The 26,011-nt window shown below is 42.6% G+C and overlaps 1 protein-coding gene across 1 annotated transcript in view; it reads right to left on the reverse strand.

Moving 5' to 3' along the window:
- Positions 1-622: 622 nt before the first annotated feature.
- The window catches only part of zeb1a (zinc finger E-box binding homeobox 1a), a 54,615-nt gene continuing 29,226 nt past the window's right edge, over positions 623-26,011 (reverse strand). Inside the window, exons 2-10 of the mRNA XM_070918530.1 lie at positions 16,794-16,973; positions 8,626-8,784; positions 8,035-8,237; positions 7,283-7,409; positions 4,917-6,721; positions 3,207-3,384; positions 1,352-2,036; positions 917-1,135; positions 623-808 (exon numbers count right to left, since the gene is read on the reverse strand). Of these exons, the coding sequence (XP_070774631.1) occupies positions 634-808; positions 917-1,135; positions 1,352-2,036; positions 3,207-3,384; positions 4,917-6,721; positions 7,283-7,409; positions 8,035-8,237; positions 8,626-8,784; positions 16,794-16,973 (3,731 nt within the window). The 3' untranslated portion in view covers positions 623-633. The remainder of the gene's footprint in view (positions 809-916; positions 1,136-1,351; positions 2,037-3,206; positions 3,385-4,916; positions 6,722-7,282; positions 7,410-8,034; positions 8,238-8,625; positions 8,785-16,793; positions 16,974-26,011) is intronic.

Raw genomic sequence — 26,011 nt, forward strand, 5'->3', positions numbered from 1 at the left:
CTCCCCAAGGATACTTTGTTTTCTTTAAGGCTAACAGTCAAAACTGAAAACAAAAGTAATGCTAGCTAGCAAAGACTAACACTAACACAAACAACAATTTGCCAGCTAGTGTACGTATATAACACTGAAGGGCATACAATGCATGAGGCATGTATCCGTAGGTAAACCAGGAATACTGTAGTGCAGAGGTTTTTGTTCGTAGAACTCAATAAAATACTGATTTAGGAAACTTCATTGGCAATAAAAAGGTATAGAAATCTTTCTCATCTTTACAGGTTAAAATGTTTTCAAACAAGAACAAGATTAGTAACACTGACCAAATGAAAACAAACAATAAAACAACCTGGGATGTCTCAGTAACAAGTCTAACAAGTAGATGGGTGAGTTCTGCTTTAAAATCTGTACTTCTATAAACAATTTTTAACACTGATATTTCATTTCCACAAGAAAAAAGTCACTGTTTTTGTTTTTTCTTTTTTCAAGTTCAGGCACACCTGGGTTTTTGTACACAGTAGTGGACCGTTAAGATCAGGCAACCGCCGTGACTTTCATGACTTTTCTGCGGTTTTGTCTTAATTACCTCGACTTAAATGACCGACACATCGGAACTGTCCCGAAGAGATTTTCCTTCCTTTATTTGGCGTTTGTCACCACTTCCTCTGTGGGTTCGGTGCTGTCTGACCCCTCCCCGATGCTTTTGTCCGTATTTGCTTCACAGTCTGCCGCCTCCTCTGTATCTGCATTTGCTGCTTCCTCCTTTCCTTCAGTTGTTTCCCCGATCTCTTCGTCTTCCTTTCCTTCAGTTGTTCCTCCGATCTCTTCGTCTTCCTTTCCTTCAGTTGTTCCTCCGATCTCTTCGTCCTCCTTTCCTTCAGTTGTTCCTCCGATCTCTTCGTCCTCCTTTCCTTCAGTTGTCTCCCCGATCTCTTCGTCCTCCTTTTCTTCAGTTGTTCCTCCGATCTCTTCGTCTTCCTTTTCTTCAGTTGTCTCCCTGATCTCTTCGTCCTCCTTTTCTTCAGTTGTCTCCCTGATCTCTTCGTCCTCCTTTTCTTGATTAGTTTCCTCCATCTCTTCGTCTTCCTTTTCTTCAGTTGTTTCCCCGATCTCTTCGTCTTCCTTTTCTTCAGTTGTTTCCCCGATCTCTTCGTCCTCCTTTTCTTGATTAGTTTCCTCCATCTCTTCGTCCTCCTTTCCTTCAGTTGTTTCCTCCATCTCTTCGTCCTCCTTTCCTTCAGTTGTTTCCCCGATCTCTTCGTCCTCCTTTCCTTCAGTTGTTTCCCCGATCTCTTCGTCCTCCTTTCCTTCAGTTGTCTCCCCGTTCTCTTCGTCCTCCTTTCCTTCAGTTGTTTCCTCCATCTCTTCGTCCTCCTTTCCTTCAGTTGTTTCCCCGATCTCTTCGTCCTCCTTTCCCTCAGTTGTTTCCCCGATCTCTTCGTCCTCCTTTCCTTCAGTTGTTTCCCCGATCTCTTCGTCCTCCTTTTCTTGAGTCATTTCCTCCATCTCTTCGTCCTCCATGTGATCGTCCCCCAGCTCGATCTCCACCACATCACAAACAACCTCCGCCTCTTCCTCTCTTGTCTCTTCCTCCGCCATCTCCTCTCCGTCCTCGTCGTCGTCATCGAAGTTACCCTCGTAGATCTCGCACTCGCCGTCGTCCACCTGCACGACCCGGATGTCGTCCATACACATGGCCTCGTCGTCATCGTCCTCCTCTTCCTCGCTCTCCCTCTCGTCTGAGTCCAGTTGGGAGGGCGGGGTCGTGGTGCGACTGTCCGACTGCGGCCCGGCGCCGGGGCTGCCGAGCTCCGACTGAGCCCTGCGTGGCCCTGAGCTGGAGCCAGAGCTCGGGCCGTCCTTCTTGCAGTAGGAGTAGCGGTGGTTCATGTGCTGGGAGTATGAGCCGGAGTGAGAGAAACGCTTCCCGCACTTATCACACTGGTAGGGTTTCTCTCCGGAGTGCAGCCTCGAGTGTTCGATCAGGTGGTGTTTGTGTTTGAAGGCCTTCTTGCAGATGTTGCACTCGTGGGGCCGTTTTCCTGCAGATGACAGAACAAAGTGAAACAGATTAAGTGGAGTAAAAACTACGACTGATAATCTGAGGAAAGGAATTGATAAAGATATTAAAAATATTCAAGGGAAATGCCTGTACTCAAATTAAATGTCTTAAAGTGATTTATGGCTTATTGTCTTTGGAGGCAGTGGTTCCCAACCTAGGGATCCGGTGCCCCAAAAAGGGTCTCAAAATAAATCTGGGGGGCTGTGAGATAATTAACAGGATAAAGAACTGTCTGCTACACAAACTGACAACTATTTTGATAATAGATCAGTCGTTAAAGTAAAAATACCAAATGTTGTCCAGCTTCTAAATTGTGAATATTTGCTGCTTTTCTTTGTTAATAAACTGAAATCTTTAGGTTTTAAAGTGTTGGCCGTACAAAACAAACAATTTGATATCATCATCTCGGGCTTTTGGGGAAATTGTGATGAGCATTTTTCACAATTTCACATTTTAAAGGCCGAACGATTCATCGAGAAAATGATCGAAAGATTAACTGATGTTAGTAGCAGCATTTTGCCTCTTTAGGTCTCTAAAAAGTATTTTTTAAAAATCGCTCTTTAGTTGAACTGTTCACAAGTGATAGTCATTCATATATATATATATGAATCTTATATATATAAGATGAATTTGTGTCCATGGTTTGTGTTTAGGTGGATGATGTCATTGCTGAACCATTACACGCCTGTACACAGTAGTGCAGTGTGAAGCTAACTGCTAACAGATTTTAATAAAACCACGTTCCAATACGATACTAGTTGGAGCTTCAGGGAAAATATCCAGTTAATTCACCTCAGGAGCCTCACTTCGATAAAAAATACTGATGTCAAGTCTTTCTGAGCTGGTGCATTTACAGGCCAGCACACACATTAAGTATAGCACATTTAATGAGAGATGATGTCACATGTAAAATCACTGGAAACACCTTTGGGCCAAACAGAAACCCTGCTGAATAAAATGAACTGGACTTGTTGAATTATCTTAAATGAGTTTCTGACTAAGTTTAACTCGTGCAATGAAACAAAACAATTAGTGAATGAGTGTTAATTCAGCACATTAACATTTGAGAGGTGTCACTTTAGACCACCATTATAATCAATTGAGAAAATGTGTTCCTATGTCTGAGCCGACTTTTAATCTAAAGGCCTACCTGTGTGTTCATATTTGTGCCTGAGCAGGGAGCTGCCCTTCTGGAAGACTTTGGAGCAGAGATCACAGGGGTAGACGCCGTTCTCCAGCCGTCGCTTCTTCATCAGTGCGGCCGAATCGGAGTCAATCTGCTCCTCCACTGTGGAAACACCGTCAGAGCTGCTGTCCAGCCGCTTCTCCTGCTGCGAATGGAAGAAAAAGACATTCATCATTGTGGTCAAATGATTTAATGCCACGTGTCGGGGGGGGCGGCAGTAACCCGACGGCGAGGAAAAGTAGTGATAACTCTTCAGGTGAATGTCGATGCATAAATCTCTTCCTTTGATTGAGCTGTCCTTGAATATACTTCAGGTGCTGCAGTGGAGCTGCTCTGTGGCCAACGCTTAAAAACTAGGTCAAGTCTGAAAGTGTGAAGGTGTGAATGAAGCAGGTCTTCTTGAACAATAAGATGCTCAGCAGAACTCTTCCCTAATATATATATTTTTTAGTAGTAGTTTCATTTGGAATATTTAACCAGCAAGTCAAAGAAACATGTATTACTCCTCTGTCAGAAGAGCACAGTGAGGTAGAGGAGGACTGCCAACCGTTTCAGAGATATCATCTCTCGCCACGAATCCCACAGGGGGTTTAAAGTTTGTCTGCATGACTGCCAGATATCGAGTCCACTCATCTATTGACATAATTCCTGCAGCAGTCCGGCGAGCAGATGGTCCCTGAGTCCCTGCAAGCTGGATAAAATGCATTCTGCAGAGTCCGTGGATACATCTCTTAAGTTATCATGTCTAAGAAAATTTGGGTCGTCTATCATACCATCTAAACATATATATATATTTTTTTTTTACATAAGATGTAATGAAGTATGTGTGTGATTGAAATGTTTATCGAGTTCATACATGTTTAGTCGTAGATGGAATCTGAGCTGATTTCATTGTGGTACATTCCTGTTTCATGACATCTGACAAATATCTAACATGCACAGCTCTTTTATTTTATTATTGCAGGGGCCTGTTCTGCCTAGCAACAGTCATCTGCAATAGACAGGTCTCTGGCGTGTATGATGATATCATTGACTACATACTGTCAGGTCAGCTCAGTTGAATAACTACAAATACAGATGCTAAGATACTTGGCATGTTAGAGACTTCTTGTTCTGGTTCACCAGCCTCAATGCTTTCACAATTGATTCACCCTTCAGGTCATTTATCAAGCTCAAATGTGTGGATTTTCTTTTCTCTGTTTTGTCGTTGTAAATTAAATATCTTTGGGTTTAAGACTCTGGGTAAGACAAAACAAACAACATCGAACACATCACCTTGGTCTCTGGGAAATTGTGATTTGATAATGATAAATCAAAGAGAAATGTGATTGAAAGATTCCTTAATAATGATTATTATGGTTAGTTGCAGCCACAAAAAACTTGGATGGTATTCTAGCCTGAATGTTACTGCTGTGTACTGAACTCACAGCTACCTATCACAAGCTAATCATGTGTCTGAAGACCCTGAAATCAGTTTGCAGGTGAATAATAATCTCATTTATTACTAAGAACATCTGTCGCAGTCACGAATGCATTCAAAAATGAATCCACAACGTTCACTGTTTCCAGGTCATCTACAGTTTGTTTTTGGAGTAGTTTTGTACTTCTAAAGGACGACCGGTTACCTGACCTGAATTAAATTGACCGAAGAAGACAATGTTTAACTCAACCAACCTTATGGCCGTTCAGTACGACGGTCTTTGCTCCAGTGGCGTTGCCGGCCGTAGTGGCGTAGGTGTAGGTGAGCTGGGGGATGAGGATGGTGCGCTTCGTTGTGGTGTTGATGGTGCCGAGACAGCCCACCGTGCCCTGACCAGCGATGGCCACTAATGTGGGCAGCTGCGCGGCAGTGACGATGTTGACGGATCTTCCGGTCTGAGGCGCGGTGACGTAGATGGTTCGACCCTCCAGCTGCTCCTTCCTCAGGCAGGTCAGGTTCAGGGGCTGTTCCTGCTGCTTGGCGGGAGGTGTGGGTTTTGTTTCCAATGCCGCTGCGATATGTTTAGGAAGGGAGAGGTCAAGGGGCTCTGCCTGGGAGTCCGGGGCCTCCGGGTCTTCTGGCTCACTTTTAACGATGATGAGGTCCCCGGTGTTGAGGCTTAGTGGTGAAGAGTCTGACGGAGAAGCGCTGCCAGATTCTGATGAGGCTTTGTTGGATGTTTCTTGAGTGCTGTCTTCCTCTGCCTCGCCATTCTGATTCGAGGCCTCCTCTGAGCTGGAATTTGTGGTTTCAGTCTTTTTGGAAACCGCTGTAGCGTTTTTGCGGTATTTGCCCAAATTTTTCCCAGAGTTCATCTTGGCAAACCACTTTCTGATCACATCCACGGGAATACTGACAGACTCGGAGATCTTTGTCAGCTCCGCCTCGCTGGGGTTGGCATTGGAGGCAAAGTAGGTCTTGAGGAGTGAGAGGAGGTCTTCCACAGGTGGCTCCTCCAGCGTCACCCCTGCCTCACTTAGCAGAGCAGCGAACGAGGGGTCCAAAGCGGCGGAGTCAACGGCCTCCCCATTGGCTGCTTTGCGGTGCTGGAGGAGGTGTAACGCCTCCAGGTTGTCGGGACAGTCGTCGCATAGTAAACATGTACTGGTGCTGTTGACTTTTGGCATCTGAGCTGTTTGGGCTGAAGTCTTAACAGTTTTCATTTCTGTCTGTGTGACAGCTTCGGTCTCCATGATGGACACTGATTCTGGCTCTGTCTTTATGATGGAGAGGTCGGCTACCTCTGGGGTTGGGGGTTTATCTGTCCTGGTGGGGGTGGGGGCTGCAGCAGTGGTGACACTGGGAAGGGGAGGAGGATTGTTTTTGGCAACAAGCGGTGCAGGCTGGGTAGTGGCAGTGGTGGCGGCTGCAGGGCTGATGCTGTAGTTGATGATGATCTTTGTGGTGCCGTCGTGATCCACAAAGGCCGGCAGGCTGATGATCTGCTGCTGGGGCTGCTGGACTACAATTCCCTGCTTCCCCTGTGTCACCACCCCGTTAGCTGTACCCAGCACCTGCCTGAGCACGTTTCCGTCCATCGCCACCTTGAGCACATTCTGCAAGTCATTCAGGTTGATGCTGATGGGCGACATCAGACCGACTGTTGGTACGACCATAGCCACGCCCTGAGGCAGGGTCGCAGCTGACGCCACCGCTGGCTGTGCCGTCCCTCCGTTCACCACTCCGTTGGTACCAGCTGAAGTTGCTGGTGCCGCCATCACAGGCTTGCACTCGTATTCCAAAGGTTCAGATTTGATCTGGGTGACGGGGAGCTGCTCCTGGAGGGGTTTGCTTTCGGTCTTCTCTTTAAGAATCACGCGGGCCGGAGCGATCACGACCGGTGCGGCCTGGGGGGTGGGTGGGGGGGATTTGATCGACGTTCGAGGGACGCCATTAGGAGGTGCTGCGCCCACACACTTCTTACTGCTGATGTGGGAGCTGTAGGAGCCTGAGTGGGAGAATCGCTTCTTGCAGTTTGAGCATTCATACGGTTTCTCACCTAAGAAAAAACACAGAGAAATTACAAAAACTGTTGAAAAAGAATCTTGACTCAAGTTGATTTTTATTAAAATATTGTTTTATGTTTTCTTGTGTGCAACTTTCCTCTTAGCACGGTTTAGTTGTCAGTAGGGCCGGGTATCAAACCTGACGTGTTTGTAGCACAGAGTATCAAACACTCGTATCAAAGTACCACAAGTTGACCTTAAATGTTTATATTTTGCAAAATAAGGTATCGAAAAATGTTTTGGTATCAAATACTATTTCTGTTTGTGTCATTTCTATAGTCCCTTGATCCAACATGTTCTTTGTTTTTATGGAAAACATTTTTTATGTTTTGACTAAATTAATTGAAATCCTCAGACCAAAACTAACGGAGCTATAACGACCTGGTGATGAATGTGTAGATCTGATAATAACTATCAATCAACAACAAACACAGTGATTACACATAATAAATAACAGCTACAAGGCGTGAGTGGTCTGTTCAGACTGCCAGGCTGTGTGTGTGTGTGTGTGTGAAGTGAATGAATGAGAGGCAGTTGCTGCAGCAACAGCTCACCGCTGTGAATGCGCAGGTGCTCCTTCAGGTGGTGCTTGTACTTGAAGGCCTTGGAACATTCGGTACACTTGAACTTGCGGGTTCCACCTGTTCCTCCCGATCCTCCTGTCGACTGGGAAACGTGACGCTGAGACGGACAAAATAATAATAATAATAATAATAATAATAAATACATAAATAAACGATGAGGGTGGTTTTGAGAGGCTGCAGCATAAGATGTGTCCATATAACAGAATTAAGTCATTTTTCTATTGTCAGTGTGAAAAAACACAGTAAAGATTTCCATTTTCTTCAGTTTTACTGTCGGTCAAAGCTTTAAAAGGAATATTGATTATCTATGCAGAGGCTTTTGTTAATGGCTTGATTTGCAGGTTGCAAAGCTGCATGTTGATTTTGAATGAATAATGAATCACAGTGCATGACCATTTAAACCAAAAGAGCAAGATAAAAACAGCCAATTTCAGTTTAAACTGAGTTAATTTAGTTAGTACAGTTACTAAAAACTGGGGGGAAAAAAGCATCAGCAAATCAATTAATTGCTTAATTGCTTAGGAATATGAGGTCCAAAAGTATCTAGTAAAGCAGATACAATACTGATACAACACACTTTGTAGTACTTTGAATTTAAAGAAACAAGCCATAATATAAGACCTCCAAAAATACATAAACTAAATATAGAAATACTTTTCCAGCCTTGAAACCAGATATTTTTTCAATATTTACGAGGTGATGCCTTCAGGCTCTGATGTTACCTGCTCCCTGGTGCCCCTGTGGTGGCTCATGTGCCTCTCCAGCTGCGAGCGGTAGGTGAAGGTGTAGCTGCAGTGTGAGCAGCTGTAGTTGTCCTCGCTGGTCTCGTGGCGATATTTGATGTGCTCCTTCAGCGAGGCGTTGCGCTTGTAGCCCCGGGAGCAGTAGGGACAAGTGTGCAACTGGGAGAAGGAGTCTGGTGTGCCTGATAATAGAGACAACAGGGTGATGCTTAAATTCTGCCATCCTTCGTCTGACCTGAGCTGCCAGTATGCTTCATCGGAAATGATGCCTCTTGTCAGCGTCCACACAGTGAAAAGTGAAAGAGTGTGACATTCAAATGCAATTTGAGGAATAAAAACAAAAAGTCAACACCTGAATTAGTGGACATATACCTTTTCACTCTTTCAGTTATGTGACAGCTGTATAATCACATAAACATCTTGCCTAATTAAGCTTTAACTAGAAATAATGGTGGGTAGGTATTCAGAAAACATAAGTTTTTGATTCTAATATTATAGAACTCAGGATATAAAATGAATATGCACAGACACTGAGATAAGTCAGCAGTGGTGTTGCTGTGTAAATGTTACCGTTTTCATCAGCGCCTCCTGTCTCTGCAGGACTTTGCTCATCCTCAGGAGCTTCAGGATAGATGATGGCTGTGTCTCCCTGTTGGAGAATCTCCTCCACTAGAGTATCCTTCACGTCCTCGTCTTCCTCTTCCTCTTCTGACACACACTCCTCTTTCACTAAAAACACACATGTATAAAGTTCAGGATCATTTTAGCAGCTGAAGAGTGGATGTATACGGTGCAGCAGGATGACGGGTTTAGTCTATCCTTGAAAAGAAAGCACAAGTTTATTCCTGAGACAACATCCATCAGACCCATAATGTAGGTCATTTCTTGGATTTGGTGTTACAAATCTCTACCATCAGTTTTCAACGGACACAGAAAATGAAAAAGAGTTGAAATGAATAAACTTCCTGGATTGGCTGATTTTCCATACATGTTTTAATAGCCTCCCTTTTAATGGGATCAAGAGCTGATACTGATTAATCTCTCCACTGGTCTCTAATGACTGAACCAGCAGCTGCATGTGATGCTGTTTTCCAACATCACCACTAGAGAGCAGCAAAGGGCTTCTTAATAATTCTGTGATGAGCACGATCGTCTCTCGAGAACCAAGACAGACACCATTTATCAAGTTTCGGCAAGGTCTGCAATCTATATTTCTAAAATCAAAGCGTACATGCCTTGATTTCGTTTATAATCCTGGTGGCTCCCCATAATCTGAAAGATTTCATCTACCCCGCTGTTGTTGATGTTTTGAAAGTGCAAAGATCATTTTCATATCGTCAACAGTGAGGAAAGATGGATGAAGTCAAAAGAGTGAAAAAATCCCCAGGTTTGAGGATTTGGGGTGTAATCAGTGGCCAAACATTTAAAACTTTTCACATCAATAAGAAAGAAAAACCCACTTGAAGGGCACAAATAATCACTAAACTTTTACAAATTCAAAGATGAGAAAGGTGAAAGGAACATCAACTAAACCCACTCCTGTGATTCAGCACTGACCTTTTCAAGTGCAAAATTACTGATATTCATATATAAAAATACCGACATTTCTGTTCATGTAATAGCTGAACTGTGCAGAAAGCCATGACCTGTAGGATGATGATGATTGCTAAAGAAAAAAAACTTCTTTCCAACCTCTTAAAACATCCAACCAGCACTGAGCCCTGCTGATATTGTTCTCAAATAGCAATTCAGGAATAAAACCATTTATAATTTATACCTTGTATACAGCTACCATCCAGTTATCTGATACTGCAGCAGCAGCTGATCTGTCCTGATGTTGTTGCTGATGATGTTAGAGTTCACTTGGAACAGCTGGTTTGCTGTAAGAGAGACGATATGTGTTTCCCTTTAACCACAATGAGCCTTATGAGGAATAATTAGACGGCTGGACTTTATTCTGACGTGGCACTTTGAGGGAAAGTGACACAGTATCTGTCACTAACTGGTCTGAACTTGTAGTGGGTGACCTCTTGATGCCTGCTGCCTTCTTTAAGATCTGGTGTTTTATACTGTTTTGCTTACTGTTTGTAACAACAGTAGTAAAGTCTCTGGAGCAGAGACGTTACCTCACTTTCTGGGTCTAAAAACACTGATAAGAACAAGCAGCGAGGTGAAACTGTGACCACCGTTGCCATGGAGATCAAGCATTTTAAATGCAGGCAGGACCGGTGCCAAAGGCCACGCCTCTTCCTGCTGAGCCTTGTCAGGGACAGGTGCAGCTGTGTGTGTGTGTGTGTGTGTGAGAGAGAGTGTGTGTCTTCATAAAGAAGAGGCGGGACCAGGCCGAGTCCTGTTAAGCCTCATTTCAAACACACAGATCTCTGCTTCCCATGATCTCATCCAAAAGCTTTCCAAATCTCTCTTTTCCCCTCGGAGACAAACTCATCTACCTTTCATGGGCTGAAGCAGAGATTTAGCTGTTTTTATCTTTTGTTCTGGGATTTAGCGTGGACGGAGATCTTTACAGAAACAACCCGAGAACACTCGTACGGACCAAGGTCGATTTAACACATAAGCAGCACTTTCAGAATGATTCGTGTTTGGTTTGGATGTAGTCTCACATGTTCCCCAACCTCCCCTCTGTCCTCCTCCGTCTTGCCTCTTGTTAACTCCATCACTCTTTCACCCTTTCCTTCTCCCTCTTTCTCCCCACTCCTTTCTCTCACTCCTCACTGTGCACTTCTCCCTCTTCTCTCCATTTTCTACCTCCATCTGTCTCTGCACCTTCATCTTTTCTTTAAATCCCCTCCCTTGCCCTTTTCTTTGTTTCTGCTCCTCATCTCCCTCCTTTACTTGCTCCATTTCCCTCCATCACTCCTCCTTCTGACCCCCCCCCCCCTCCCCTTCCCTTGCTGATACACCTCTCTGCATATTTTCCCACCACACTCTACAATTACACTTAATGCCTCACAAAAAGCCACGCAGTAATGACGACCAGCACCATGCAACACACACATGTGGAATATCATATTGGAATGAAAACAGGAAATCATGTGGTGCGCACACACACATACACACTCAATGGGACACATTTGCACAGGCACACATACCGCCAGAGATATTTGCAAGCACAAGCATCCACTAAAGACACACACACACACACACACACACGCACACACACACACGCACACACACACACACACAGCACTGCACTTGTATACCTTGCCAGAACCTGTCACTGTGAGTCCGTGGTGAATTTATAAGGCAGGATGGATTGGAGCTGCAGTGCGGCCCAGACTGCAGGGGGAGTAGCGGACACTAATCTCTCACCGGAGGACCGATTCAACACCAGCTGCTCTCCCTGCTTTCTCCTCTCGCCTCAGACGGGGAGGAAAGAAACGAGTGAAAGTCAGACAATCCAAAAATATCACGCGACGCCTTTGAAGGGTTCCCAGCGTGGCTCTGCAGCGCTGCAGACTTTTCCATGACTTCCCTCCAACACCATCGGAGCTCTTCCACACACACTAACAACGTTAGTCCTTCCTGGTTTGTTAATGTTTTTCTAAAGGAGGAGGAGGGCAGGCTTGTCTCTGCCGCAGGTGACTCGATTACTTCCCCCCAAAGAACTGATCAGATTCCCTGAATTTCCCCATCCAGACTACACCTTTTACAAATCCAGTATTCTTCCAGAAATAGATCTATATATATGCAAATATCATCGTTAGTTGTACTTATGTTGACATTTCAAGTATTATAACTTAAGTGGGAGCGCACACACAGGTTTACTATCCTACATTATTACCACAAGAACCACCTGACAGTAAAGGTCAAGGGTTGAAACTATTTCTCTCAACACTGCATACTCTACTCAGGCCTCACAAATCCGCAACACTGGCAATAGACAGTAAAAAGTCCATACAGGATCCAGAAAGAACAGCTTTCTTATCAAAAGCACACAAGCTTAGTTAATACAAACAGCCAGGTTTCAGATCTCCAGTTTAAGATCTAGCTGACATGCTCATGAGCAAGTCACTGTAGCTGCACCGGCTCTGGTTCTGAGGCTGAAACCAAAGACACTTTTCCTGCAGCAATTCATGGGAAGTTTAGTAATCTACAACTGATCAGCTGAATCAGCATACTTGGAGCAGAGGTCCATAAAGAAAAGACACAATATGTGACCATAAAAAAAAAAAAAGTATTTTCCATTTCCTGTCATAGCTCTGCCACATCATTTCCTCCATATTTCTAACAAACATCTACTGCAGTACTGGTCACTCACTCTCACAGTACCAATTATTAGGTCAGACCTAATAGTAACAAAAATGATAATACATGTATTTGTATGGCAATTATCTAAATATAACAAATATAGAATACAAATTAGAGCCAACCTGATACTGGACATGTGAGGCCGAATCTGATATCAAAATATGAGACTTTAAATATTCCAATAGCGATCATCCAATATGCATTTTTTTTTTTTTTTTACATAAACACATAACAATAAACAAAAACTTTTAATGAGGAATCTAAAAGTTGTGACCAAGATACAGCCGGAAAATTATGCAGTGATGACACTATGTCTTTAGGTTACCTACAAAAATGGTATCATCTGCATTTCAGTACTGTCATTTATTTTTACTTATCAGCTGTAGTCTGCCAATATTCTGCTTCAAGGTCACGCTGATGTCAGGCTCTAATAACCACGGCTGTATGCACTTTCCTATCTGCTAGAGCAATGAGAGGATGAGGCCTAAAAAGTTAGAGAAGTTAGTTTGTCCAAATGTCAAGGTTTACTGAACAACAACAAGCTCAGCAAACCTTCTGTGGATAATTAACGGCTAATAATATCCAAAGCTGGAGCACCACCTATCACTTCAAACACCGAGGAGAGGCTTTTATTCAATATCTGTCGTTGGATTCTGAGTCGAAGAAGAAACGAGGAGAAGAGGAGAAGAAAATAGGGGGAAACAAAGGCAAAGAGGCAAGCAGGGTAGAAGAATACAAAGAGATGAAAAGGGATCAGTGACTGAGGAAAAATAGCGGGTACACAGAGGAGAAAGGAGAGAGCTGAGAGGGGGAGAGAAACAAAGTGAAAGAGAGCGAGCAGCACTCATGAGCACTGCTCACACCATGTAAGGCTTTATGCAGAAACAATGAAACAAGCCTTGAGAGCAATATCTCTGAGTGTCACATTCTCGCCGTCTCCATGGTTTTAGTATTTCCTGCTTGGCTTTAACTGACTGTTGAGATGAAGGCAGATGCTTGCGTAGGCTGAGCTGTTTGTGGAGAATCATGGATTAAAAGGGCACCGAGAAGCGGTGTAAACACAAGCCAATCAATCTCTGCTGTTGAATGCAGACTTGCTTCTGCCTCTGCTTATTAAATCTTTTGGTACTTTTGTTGTTTGGTTCGAATGCTAAGGTGTGTCAGCTTTTTGAAAGTGTGCTTGTATGGGTAAGCGCTGATCCTGCAAACTCTCTTACTATAAGTTATCTGGAGGCTTTAAATGTAAGAGTTTTAAAGAGCTTTCCAAAGCTGTCAGAAGTGAAACGAAAGCCATTTTAAAAAACAAAACTTCCCAAAAAGGTCTATTTCTGTCTGCACTTCCTGCAGCTGGTGAAACCTATGAAACTATAAATGAGCAGAATAAGAGGAAGGACGGCAGGACGGCGACTCGAGATCCAACTGTGTTTTAATGAAGCAGACGTGATGCGTCCTGCATGACTAAACCTGCTCTGTGTTAATCTACGAGTGGACATGCAGTGCAAATAAAACCTGTCTGCATAGACAAACAAGAAGCAGTTTAGCTGACTCAACTCCCCACAGTCAAACCCAATCCCAGCAGTGCTAATGAGCAAACTCATTAAAACATGATTTCACTAATATCTCAGTCAACACTCCTGTCTGTACATAATACATAGGCCAAATCATATGAACTCAAAAGAGATTACTTGATCAATAGAATAATAGTCCGCAATAATTCTGATAATCGATTAATTGTTTAAAAGTTTTCAAGCAACATGTGTCAAATATCCTCTCTTCCAGCTTCTCAAATGTGAAGATTTTCTTCTTCTCTTTGTCTTGTGATGGTAAACTGAATATTACTGTTGGTCAGATGAAAACGAGACATTTGAAGATCTCACCTTGGGCTTCAGGAAATGTGACGGGCATCATTTTATAGACCGAACAATTAATCAGTTAATTGAGAAAATAATCAGCCAATTAATCAATAATAAAAATGAGCACCACTCAAAAGATATTGCAATAATATTAATTTTTAAAAAATAAATTAGCAGGTGTTTGTTTTTCCTCATTAATATGTTAATTTATGCAAAGAACATCAATATCTATTTCATATAGAGGGAACATGCCACACGCCGAGACAACAGTACTACACAAGAGAATGCCTGACATTTGTAATACTTCACATCAGGGTAATGTCAGCACCCTGACAGTTCGGCAGGAGTAGTTCTGGGAAAAACTGAGTCATTCATTTTTTGAACAGAGAAGCAGGTTTGACTCCAGTCTGAGGACAGAGATGACGAGGAATGATGATGAAGCTCATCAATGTGTTTTATCAGAGAGAGATGGAGAGATGGAGATGGAGATGGGGATGGAGAGACTCGATTCAGAAGGACGAAAGAATGCGTGTGTGTGTGTGTGTGTGTATGCGTGTGTGTGTGTGTGTGTGTGTGTGTGTGTGTGTGTGTGTGCGTGTGTGCCATTGGCAGATTAGTCTTTAGGATGCAGTGTTGTACACGGAGAAGAGATGAGAGAGGGAGAGCAGAACATCTGGCTGTGGGAGTGGAAAGGCGTTCCCAAAGGCTGAGAAGAGGATTGAACTAAACTAATCAAAGAGAGAGCCGGTAGATGTGCACAGACAAACAATCTGATACTTACATACTGGCCTTTAAATCGTCATCATCAGCAGTAAGGAAGACATCCCTGCACGCTGTGTGAAAACGGCGATATTGCATGCCACACTGCGAGATGGATCTAATAAAATCTTGGTTGCAATGTGTGTCAGACAGCGCAGCCTCTATTTTTAGCCATGTCAGATTGTGCGAGGAATACCCGGTGAATCCTGAGATGTAAACAGGAAAAGGAAAAAGCAGATCTACACAGCGGTTGGTTGGTTTCTGACACTCTCTGTATTTTGACGCAGGCTGTCTTTAGTCACCAAAGCTCTGAATGGGCCGCTGGTGGACGCGTCTCACAGTACGATCACTGTTTTGGATTTACAACCCAAAAACTATCACGTTTCTCTCGCAACTGTCAACTGTCATCTGGCACAGCCCGACATCCCACAACACAAAGAGGCCTTTAGTTTGATGTCGGGGTGTTTCCACAGGTTGAGAAGATAAAACAAACCTACAAAGGGTGAAATACAGATAAACCTCTTGAAGGTTGTACAATAGTTTGTCCATCATTTTAACAACATCACATCAATATTGATGATTTCTGGTTAAAAAGTAAAAGGCCAGACTAAACTCACAAACGAGGAACTTATCATATGGCTGGTGTGAGTGGTGCTGCATTGTCAGGGATTTGAATTGACCCTGTACTATATTTGGTGAATTAAGGGATGTATGGGATTTAGCCGGGTTTGTTAGTGAGGATGTGAGAGCTAGAGATTATACAGAAAAACCTGTGCATGACTAGGAAGATTATAACTCCTTAAATGCATTATAAGGTGTTATTGAAGCGTGTCTATTTCTCAGACATGCATGCTTTCCCTCCTGCTGTCTCTTTCTGTTTCTCTATCTGCATACCTCACATTTTCCCTCATTCAGATGGTCTCATTTGCTCAAATTCTCTGCCTTGTGATCGCTCATTACTTGTTGATCTGAACTGAGCTATGATCAGCAGAATGCTTAGTTTATGGGTTTTTATCCTGGTGGCATCTTGCCATCATATTATTCAATAAAGAGGCAGGACTGTGCGGTATATGCACTGTATAAGTATATTCACTGCACTGTATATGCACTTTAGCTCGTGTGGCACTGGTAGACAATAATGTGCGACCACCACGTCTGCTTCTGTACTGATTTGGTTCCACTTGACAACAGTTGCGTGGATAATCTCACCACCTGTTCTAATGTATCTACTGAAACAAAAGAGCCAACGCAACACGTACTACAATTCACTGAGTGACTCACTCCATTATTAATGTGCCTTTTTAAGCTTTATTTACAGCAGCGATGGAGATGAATTACACATGACAACCATATCGATGTTTTTGTGCAAACTATTGGCTATCACTGTCACGTTTGATTATAGTCACAGAAACAGGCAAGAGTTCAGTATCTTTGGTTCAACCCTGCAGACACGCTGGGAAGATCTGTGCAATTAAAGTGAATAAAACTCTTACCTCCCTGAACTACAACTACCACAACCAAGGTGCAGCTGGGTAAAAGTAAAAACTTATCTCTCAAGTGCTGCAGCAGGGCTTTGTGGAGACAGCTTGTGTAAGCCTGTGGGTGTACTGGGCAGCTCCCAGCAGTGAATGTGTTTTTACTGTGTGAATCTGAAAGAGGGCACTGCTGAGAAAGAGCAAACATGCTCAGCAAACCTTCCCAGGATTATCAGATATAATGAAGATCAATGTTGAAAGTCCTGTCTAAAGCCAGGGAATGTCTGACCTACATTTACTTTTACTAAAATATTGCACAGATTGTGGCTGCAATGAAAACCTTCACACTGATAATCTTCATGTTTCTATGATGGCATCTCACCTCCGTTCAAGGTGCCATTGAGGGGTAATACTGTTGTGGTGGCGTCATGGCTGTCCTGCGGCGTGGTCCCATCAGCTTTGGCGACCTCAGGCTCTTGCAGGCTGTCGTCCTCCACAATGTGTAGCTTGTCCTCATCATCAGAGTCTGAACTGGCCTCCAAGCCATTGTTGAAGTTTGTCACTGCAGAGAAGAGACGCAGATATGGAAGATGATATAACATATAACCACTAGCTCTCATTCTGATTCCCTGCTGCTGTAATCAGTGTCTGATCTACATCTGGGATGAAGAATAAAGGCAATTAGCTGCAATTACTGACTGCTAAACATGACATCAGTGTGATCTGCATCTAAGCTACAGAATCGAGTTAGACTGGTAGTCTGTGAGGGTAAAGACGGCACTGTGTGATCTTACACTCCATTGAAGCCACTCTAAAATGCAGTTAAAGGTAAGCTAAGTGGATGACTTGCTGAAAAATTCAGCACTGGCCATGCGAATCTTCTGCAAATTTACAGTGAACACGTGTTAACGATGGCATCTGTAACGATGCTGTGATCTTGAAGGTCATTTCCTTGAGACGAGACCCCCGCACCTGTGATCCAAGTGTATAAATAACCCTGCTAACCAATAAGAGAAAGGTGCATCCATGAAAAGCAGACCAGCACGACCTCAATTAGCCCACCTTGGCCAAGCCGGACCGCAGGCCACCGCCGATGAGAAAATACACTGTGCCTGTTATCTGTGAGACACAGACGTTGGATCTTATGTCTTTTCATGTTAAAAATAAACCTAGGTAACTGCAAACTGCAGTCCGATGAAATGACAGAAAAAAGCAGAAAATAGACATCAGTCAGGTATGTTCACATGCCAATATGTCCGATTGCTGACTCTGACATCTCGAAACCTGGACAAAGTAAACCAGTAAATCCAGATCCTCTGCCATCAGTGGCTCCAAACTTTGCAAAACAATCTTCATCACATCAATCAATCTCTGACACGAGGTACACGCAATTTCCTTCTCTTCACGTACACGGAGAAGACATAAAAAAGGACAAACTGCAGCCATGGGGAAAAATAATCACTTGTATATCAGCCTCAGAAAGCAAATCTATTTTACACTGTGCTGCAGTCAGTGAGTTTGTCTGTGGGGTACAGCTTCTTAATGGGAGCTCAGGGTGACAAATGGACCAACTGGACTGGTCTGAATGAATTTACCAGGATGTGTGTGTGTGTGTGTGTGGCACATAAGTTGTAGATGATGGAGACGTGTGGGTATACAGGGAGGTAAGTAATAATGAGCACTATAGGTATTAATTTAATTTTTCACTGTCAGCGTGTGTGCACTTATATACTCTCACACACAGTCATATGTATGTGAGTGAACAAAAGGGTGTGTATGCTCCCCGCAGGGAAGCTGTACGTCTTGGCGGAGGTGCTGAAGACGCCTAATGAGGAGGAAAACTCGGGTTGTTTGTTCACAGGTGACAGGTGCACATACACACACACACACAGGTCCCAAACCACAAAACAAGCTCTTTATGTGTGTGTGTGTGTGTGTGTGTGTGTGTGTGTGTGTGTGTGTGTGTGCTAAGTGTAGTTCTGCACCTCTGCATGAAATGAGAAGCTATTTCAGGTAGCGCCGTTAACGACTCACACACCCTTGCAGCATGCACATACTGCAGACCAGATGACACACACCTACAGTAACCCACCTACATCTGAGACACACCCTAAGCACTAACACTTTCTACACACACACACACACACACGGGCTCCTACGTCGGCATCGCCCCTCCAGGAGTGATGAGGTGCTTTCCGGAGACGTTTCTGTCACTGCTCCAGACAGACGAGTGAAGCTGGGAATACAAAAGTGTGTGTGTGTGGGGGGGGGGGTCGATACACGTCTGGATCGATGTAAGAGGCTGGAGTAGAAAGACTTGTTCCCCTCAATGTTTGTATGCAGAAGCGTTGGTTTGGGATTTCATATAGGCCAGAAGATGAAGAGAATAACATGACATGTACACAATTCTAGCAGGCTGTTTCAAATCCCTGGACATGTCTGTATGTTAAAGGCCACCACTTAATCTCAGCTCAGCACAGAAATATATGTGTGTGGTATCTCATAGATAGTGATACTGTCAGTGACAGCGGGAGAACAAAATTATACTACAATAATTGATCACAGGGCTGCATTTAAAGATCCTTTTCATTGTTGACTAATCGACTTATTATTTTCTCAATTAATCTCCTAAACGGTGAAAACATTTCCATCACATGTCCAAGATGACGTTTTCAAATGTCTTGCTTGTCCAACCAAAAGTCCAAAATCCAACTATCCGTAGAAGAAACCGGCAAATACTCACATTTGGAACCAGAACTGAAGCTGTAACCATCAATATTTCACTAGTTGAGTACAGTAAGACCAAAACCCTAAATGGTAACTTGAGTGAACCACTGGGGTTTGGCCAGATGCACACCAGTTGAGTAGTTAATAACTAGACTGCAGACAGTCAGCCCAAACACACCCTTACTGCAGGCAGCGAGTTCCTAAAAATCAACAAACTGTGTCTCTCTTTATTCAGACAAAAACACACATTATTTACCAGACGGGCTTGTGGCAATTCCAATAATAGAAAGGTCTATACTTTCAGATAAACAGTCTGTGTCTGTTCTGGTGAGTTATTCTTAACAGTTCTGGCTGGAGGGAACAGGAACCAGCTGAGCTCCAGATAATAAAGAATACTGGAAAAGGCACTAAATGAAAGCTTAGGCATCATGCCGTTATAATCTGTATTCATTCCTTCATTGAATTTGAAGATTTTGGTCATAATGTTGTACAGCATCTAATGAAACTAACCTTAACACCACAAGGCTGAATAATATCAGATTATTGGTGGGTAAAAACCTAATTCTATGTTTAATTTTGACCCAATTTTACTTCCATTTCATGCAAAAACTTTCTTCCAGACTTCAAATGCAATCCCTAAACTTTAACGGTTTGATTGTAATCATTTTCCCATACATGACAGACAGAGGATGGTAAGGAGAAATAAGTCTTTAAAATATAGTGAAACTGTTCTACTCAGTGTCTACAATATTATGATGACTCTCTTCAGTCAGATAATATTCTCATTAAAAATAATCACTGAGGCTGATGAAGTGATATTTAAATTGGTTTTAAAGAATCATAAAATTGGTGTTATATGTTAAATATGCATCAAGCAGATAAGAAAATCTTGTTCGTTCATGTTCATTTAAACTAAAATTAAACAAAATTAAAATAAAATTCTGGTGTTTTGATGTGCATCAATTCTACTATTCAAACAATGAAACTAAACATGAGAAAGCTGGATGCAGCAACATTAGGAATTATTTGGCCTTAATTACAGACTAATCAGGTTGGACACGAGCATGCTCTGTGTGATTTAATGACATGAGAATTCAGGATTTCTGGGTATTGAAGTCAAATGGTTACCTCTCAGTACACTTTTGAGAAGCAAACTAATCCTTCTGTGGTTAACATATCACTGTTTTTTCAGAACATTTTCAATCTCACACCCAACAAATGCTCTGAAGGCATCTTAACGATGAATGATGCACAAACAAGATGACGGCAAAACACCCTGACAAGAAATAATCCAGGAGTTCATCATTTCTGCCAACTTTCTCTGCTCTGCTGGCCAGAGTGCAGTTACCATAACAACAGACAGGGGGCAGCAGTGAGCAGCCTATTAGAGACAAAAGGACCTCCCAACACACTTGATGTAGACACAGACACACACTTCTCTCTTGTGTGTGTGTGTGTGTGTTTGTTAGCCAGAGAGAAAGAGAGACCTGTCTACATCATCACGACAATGCGTCAAGTGAACTGTTAATCCTCCATCTGGAGGTCTGCATGGAGGAGAGGCCAGCGAAGAGAGGAGGAGGAGGAGGAGGAGGAGGGAAGTCTAGACGATAGCATTCCTCCCTTCCTGCCATCCATCTCTCTGATTAAGAATCTGTTTCATAACAGGCCTCTTCATCATTACTATGAACTAATGTTTATTCAGATTTCTTTTCTGATTACTGATTGGTTTTCTGCCACTTCAAGTCATACGCGTTACTCTTTCCTGTTTATTGAGTGAAATCATGCTTCATTATTTAATGCACTAAACATTTGGCGGGAAGGCTTGGCCCTGCATTTCACATGATTTGATAAAACAAACTTCATGTATACTGGTCTTCTCAACACTGAAGTAACTTACAAAAGAAGCGAATGAGTAATAAAAACAATACTAAGGAGGGAAAACTAGTTTTGCTTCTACTTCTAAACCAACTTGTATTCACTAAATTTGGGAGTAAATAATGAATCCAAATGTGGTAAAGAAGAAAAATGATCACACTGTAAACACTGAACACATCTGGGGGGTACAAACATGTAAGGCTGTATATCAATATAATGACCTTTATTGACATTTCTTGTCTTTTCAAACTCAAACACTTATCAGTTATCCAGTGACGAAAACACACACCACTAAGTAATAAAACTTTAATTGTAAGGTGCACTGCCAACAGCACTCTGCTAGCAGGGTGAAATTTCCCCTCAATTAAAACAAGGAAAACGAAAAAGAGAGTGAGGGCAATAAGTCAGAGGATGGAATTCATAATATCCTGTCTGCCTCATCTGACTTTATTTGATATAAGTTTCATTTAATCAGGTAGTTAGACTGAAATTAAAAAAACATCTGCAATACGACGTTAACAAGGGAGCAGCACCAAGGATACACAACAAAGTCAATAAAGTCATTAAACAAGGTAGAAAATATAGTAAAAAATATGCCTAAATCACAAACAGGTACTTCCAAAAAAAGCACTCCCCCTCTGCATCTATACAGCTGTGTCCACTGAACTGCCGTCTTTTTACCATTCAATGAAAAAGAGAACATAAATAATGCCTACAAACAGTTCCTCGTGGGAAAATAGACAGAATACAGAGGCAGCGGCAAAGCATCTGACTTCAACAGTGTCGGCATCACTGAGCCAGACCCACATCAGGACACGTGACCCTGGAGGGGAAATCATGTGTGTCTGACACATCATAACACAACCCCGACTGGACCACATGGCCTGGTATGTGGGTCAAAGGTTGGCTGCTGTGCAGTGGGAAGAGGGGGAGGGAGAGTGAGGGGGACAAGCTGGAAATAGACTACTATCAGTCTGTAGACACAGTCTACATCAGGACTACACTGGCCTCAATAACAAGACTACAACCATGCTAGCAGCTCTGTGAGGCTGTACTTGGGCACAGTGGTGCTTTGAGCTAAATGCTAACATTAGCATGTTAACATGCTGGTGTTGATTACCATGTTCACCATCTTAGTGTAGCTTGTTAGCATGCTAACATGTGCTAATCATAACTAACATACACTAACATAATGTGCAGCATGTCATTCGTTTGAAACAAAAAGTTACGGGATCACCAAAGTTATAACAATCCATCAGGGGGATAGAAATGTCTATAAAACTGCATGGCAATCCATCCAATAGCTGTCTGAACATTTCACTCAAAACCACAAATGTCAACCTCATGGTGGCGCTAGAGGAGAAGTCAGGGGCTCACCAAAGTCATTTGTATTCATCATTTGTGAACCATGAATGTTTGTACCAAATTTAATGGCAATCTATCCAATAGTTGTTGAGACATTTCAGTCTGGATCAAAGTCGTGGACCAAACGACAAACTGTCATCGCCACCTTTAGAGCCGCCTCACGTGCATAGCTCAAAACATCAATCAACTAAATCACTAAATAATAGTAAATAATTCATCACCATCAATCATTAACTAAATACTTGATTACCTCCTACAGCTGAGCAAACACTCCTTATACGGCACATGAATGAAAATGAGTCAACTCCTTTATTTGTGATGTGTTGTTGAGAAGTCCCAACCAAAGAGAGACGTCGTGTGAGCAAAACATCAGACCGCATGACGAAAGCACAGCTAGTTTGCTAGATGTGTATATGTGTGTGTATTGACCCACTGCAGCTGTGCAGCATGGGACCTCAGCCAAGCCCCTAACAGACAATTACCCCACTGTGTGTGTGTGTGTGTGTGTGTGTGTGTGTGTGTGTGGCACACCAAACACAAGAGTGTACATCACTAAAGCTGTCTGTCTGCTACTAGATGTGACCAGACTTTAACATGCTGAGCAGCTGCAGAGAGAGTCAGCCCACTTAAAGGGACAGTCACACATTTTCTTGTCCTTCATAATAGACAACTGGCTCATGTTGTGGGAGGACTTCTGTCCACTTGAAGGTGACATGTCCAGCTTTTTAGGATATAAATAGGGCTTCAAGTAAAGATCACTTTCATCATTAGTTAATCTGTTGTTTTTTATAACATGCGATTATAACATCTCAGCATATAGTAAAAATTGCTCATCACAATTTCCCAGAACTCAAGGTGACAACTACAAATTGTTTTGTCCACTCAAAAGTCAAAAACTCAAAAGATTTTCTACTTACAATAATATAAAACAGAGAAAAGCAGCAAATCCACACTTTTGAGAAGCTGAAACCAGCCAACATTTGTCATTTTTCCTTGATCATTAAATGATCAATTGGCCAATCAATTAAACAATATTATCAACATTTCACAATAGATTACTTTGAGCTGTGGGACATTTTAATGGGTATTTTCCACCATTTTCTGGACAAAACGATAAATCAAGAAAATAATCCTCACATTAATAAATAATGAAAGTGGTTGGTAGTTGCAGCTCTACTGAAGTCTCTACAAAGAAGACAACACTTCCCATAAATCATATTGCTTCCTGCTTCCTTTTTGAAGAGGAACGCAAGTTTGAAGCGGTTTTCCCAGAGGCAAACAATCTCTTCAATGGTATCATTTGGTTGCATTAATTATACGTGCAATTAAGTTATCGCTGTTAAAATGCTACAGTACATGCCACTGCCTCTGAGCGCCTTCCAGGTTCAGAAATGGCTACGTCAGTATAAAAACAGCCCTCGTTGCAGGACTGGAAGTTGTTAACTATGAAGCACTGAGTCATATTCCTGAGGTGTCTGTTAAAAGTCAACATCATGAGGTAAGACTGAGGCTGCGTCATCCGCACAGACAGCAGAGGAGGGGTGCGGTCACTTATTTCCCTGGCGCACCACACCGGGTTTCCATGCCCACCTTGCCTTAATACAGCCGACAACCTCTGGACAAGCACACACTGCAGAGCTATAAATGCACCAGCTACACACACACACACACACACACACACACACAGGAAAGCCCCTCTAGTTGCAGCCAGCAATGTAAACCAGAGGCCAGGGACTCTCCCCCTCCTCCTCCTCCTCCTCCTCCTCCTCCTCCCAAAGAGACAGAGCATCTGCCACGTGTATGTTCATATATGTGTGTGTGATTGTTACAGTGAGAGAGAGAGAAAACTTCAGTGTGTGTGATTAATAACTGTACAGTGAATCTTTATAATTCACCCTGGTAAGTCACTGAAGCCTGACATGTTTCAGGAATTGTGTGTGTGTGTGTGTGTCCACAGAGTAATCAGGACTCTCCAGCTGCTTCCTGCTCAGCCCAGGTGCTCAATCAGACCCCATCAGACCTTTCTCTCCCTCTCTCTCTCTCTGCAGGGTTGGCCCCTCAGTACACAACAGTAGGAACTATAGAAAATCTGAAAGGCCTAATCATTCTGCACCAGGACTACAATCTACACTGAGGAAAAATACTGAGACTTTAAATTGGCTGCAGGGTGGGCTGGAGCTTAGAGGGTCTGTCACGTAGCTTAAAGGACTAGTTTGACATTTTGGGAAATACACTTATTCTACTTTCATGTCTGCATGCTAAATGTGAAGCTACTTCCAGCAGCCAATTAGCTTAGCATAGCATAAAGACTGAAAACAGGGAGAGGCAGCTAGCCTGGCTCTGTGCAAAGGTAACAAAGCTCACTAATGAACACGTTATATCTAGTTTGTTTTATTTAGTCTGTACAATAACCTAAGTGTAAAAAACAACAAGCTGAGGTTTGACAGAGGGTTACGTGCTGGAACTATTTCTCGACCGGGGCAGTGACTTCCTGGACTCACAAAACTCCTTGTAAAACCACAACAGATTACATCTCGTTTGTGTATTTAAATGGTGAGCCTTTAGAGGTGCTGGTTTTTGGACAGCCAGGATATCGGTTTCGCTATGTTTCAAGTCTTTATTATGCTAAGGTAAGCTAATTGCCTGCTGGCTCTAGCTTCATATTTAGTATATAAGCGTATTTACCAAATGTAAAACTGTTCCTTTAAAGGACACAAGTTTCATAAAGAATCAGAGACACAACTTTCTCAACAAATACAGAGAATCATCATGAATCTAGGTTAGTCCCACTGAGATCAAGGATCCTCTTTGACAAGGTAGACCTTTTAGCACACAGCCACGAGTGTCAAGTGTGAACGATTGACTTTAAAAGTTTCAGTCCACTCTGGGGGGAAAACGAAAAGCTACCTGAAACTCACATTTCAATGTCACAGCAGAGGCCTTAATAGGTTTAGTATTATTTAATTCATGATTTTGAGTTCAAACACACTTCTAATACACTCCTGGTTGAGGACTAAAACAATCAGAACATGTAAGAATAAATGTATGGATGAATAGACTGAAAAGAAATGCAGCCACTTTGTTTATGGTGTTTTAAATGTATTTAAGACATAATAATGTACTTTTGTTTTTGTAAATTAACTGTTAGTGGGTGATTTGTGGGTTAAGATAAGAAAGATTTTAATAGTTTTGTGAAAGAAGCAAAAAACAGGTAGTGTTTACTCGATTAAAGTCTGCACTTTGAAAGCATTAACGCCAAACTTTATCAACAGCTCACATGGTTGACATACAGTGACGGTATCAGTAGAGCTGGAGATGACAGACAAAAGGTTGGGGCTAATTCTCAACTCATCTCTCAAGAATCTTCATCACAGTTAACCAGACCAGTGAACTTCCAGCTGATCTAAACAAACTTAATTACACTTACCTGAGAATACAGCTTCTGGACACTGGGTGTGATACATCAAAGACTATTACTGCCTGAGTGAACCAGCACTCGGGCGTTATCAGTCAACTGCACCAGTTTCACTCTAGCTGATGCTTGTACTTAGTTTAAAATACATGTAATATTTGAAAAAGCAGAAACTCTTCACCACTCAAACAAAATGAAATGTTTATGTCTACATTAAACAT

Source organism: Enoplosus armatus, chromosome 14 (assembly GCF_043641665.1).
Source record: "Enoplosus armatus isolate fEnoArm2 chromosome 14, fEnoArm2.hap1, whole genome shotgun sequence".
Lineage (NCBI taxonomy): Eukaryota > Metazoa > Chordata > Actinopteri > Centrarchiformes > Enoplosidae > Enoplosus > Enoplosus armatus.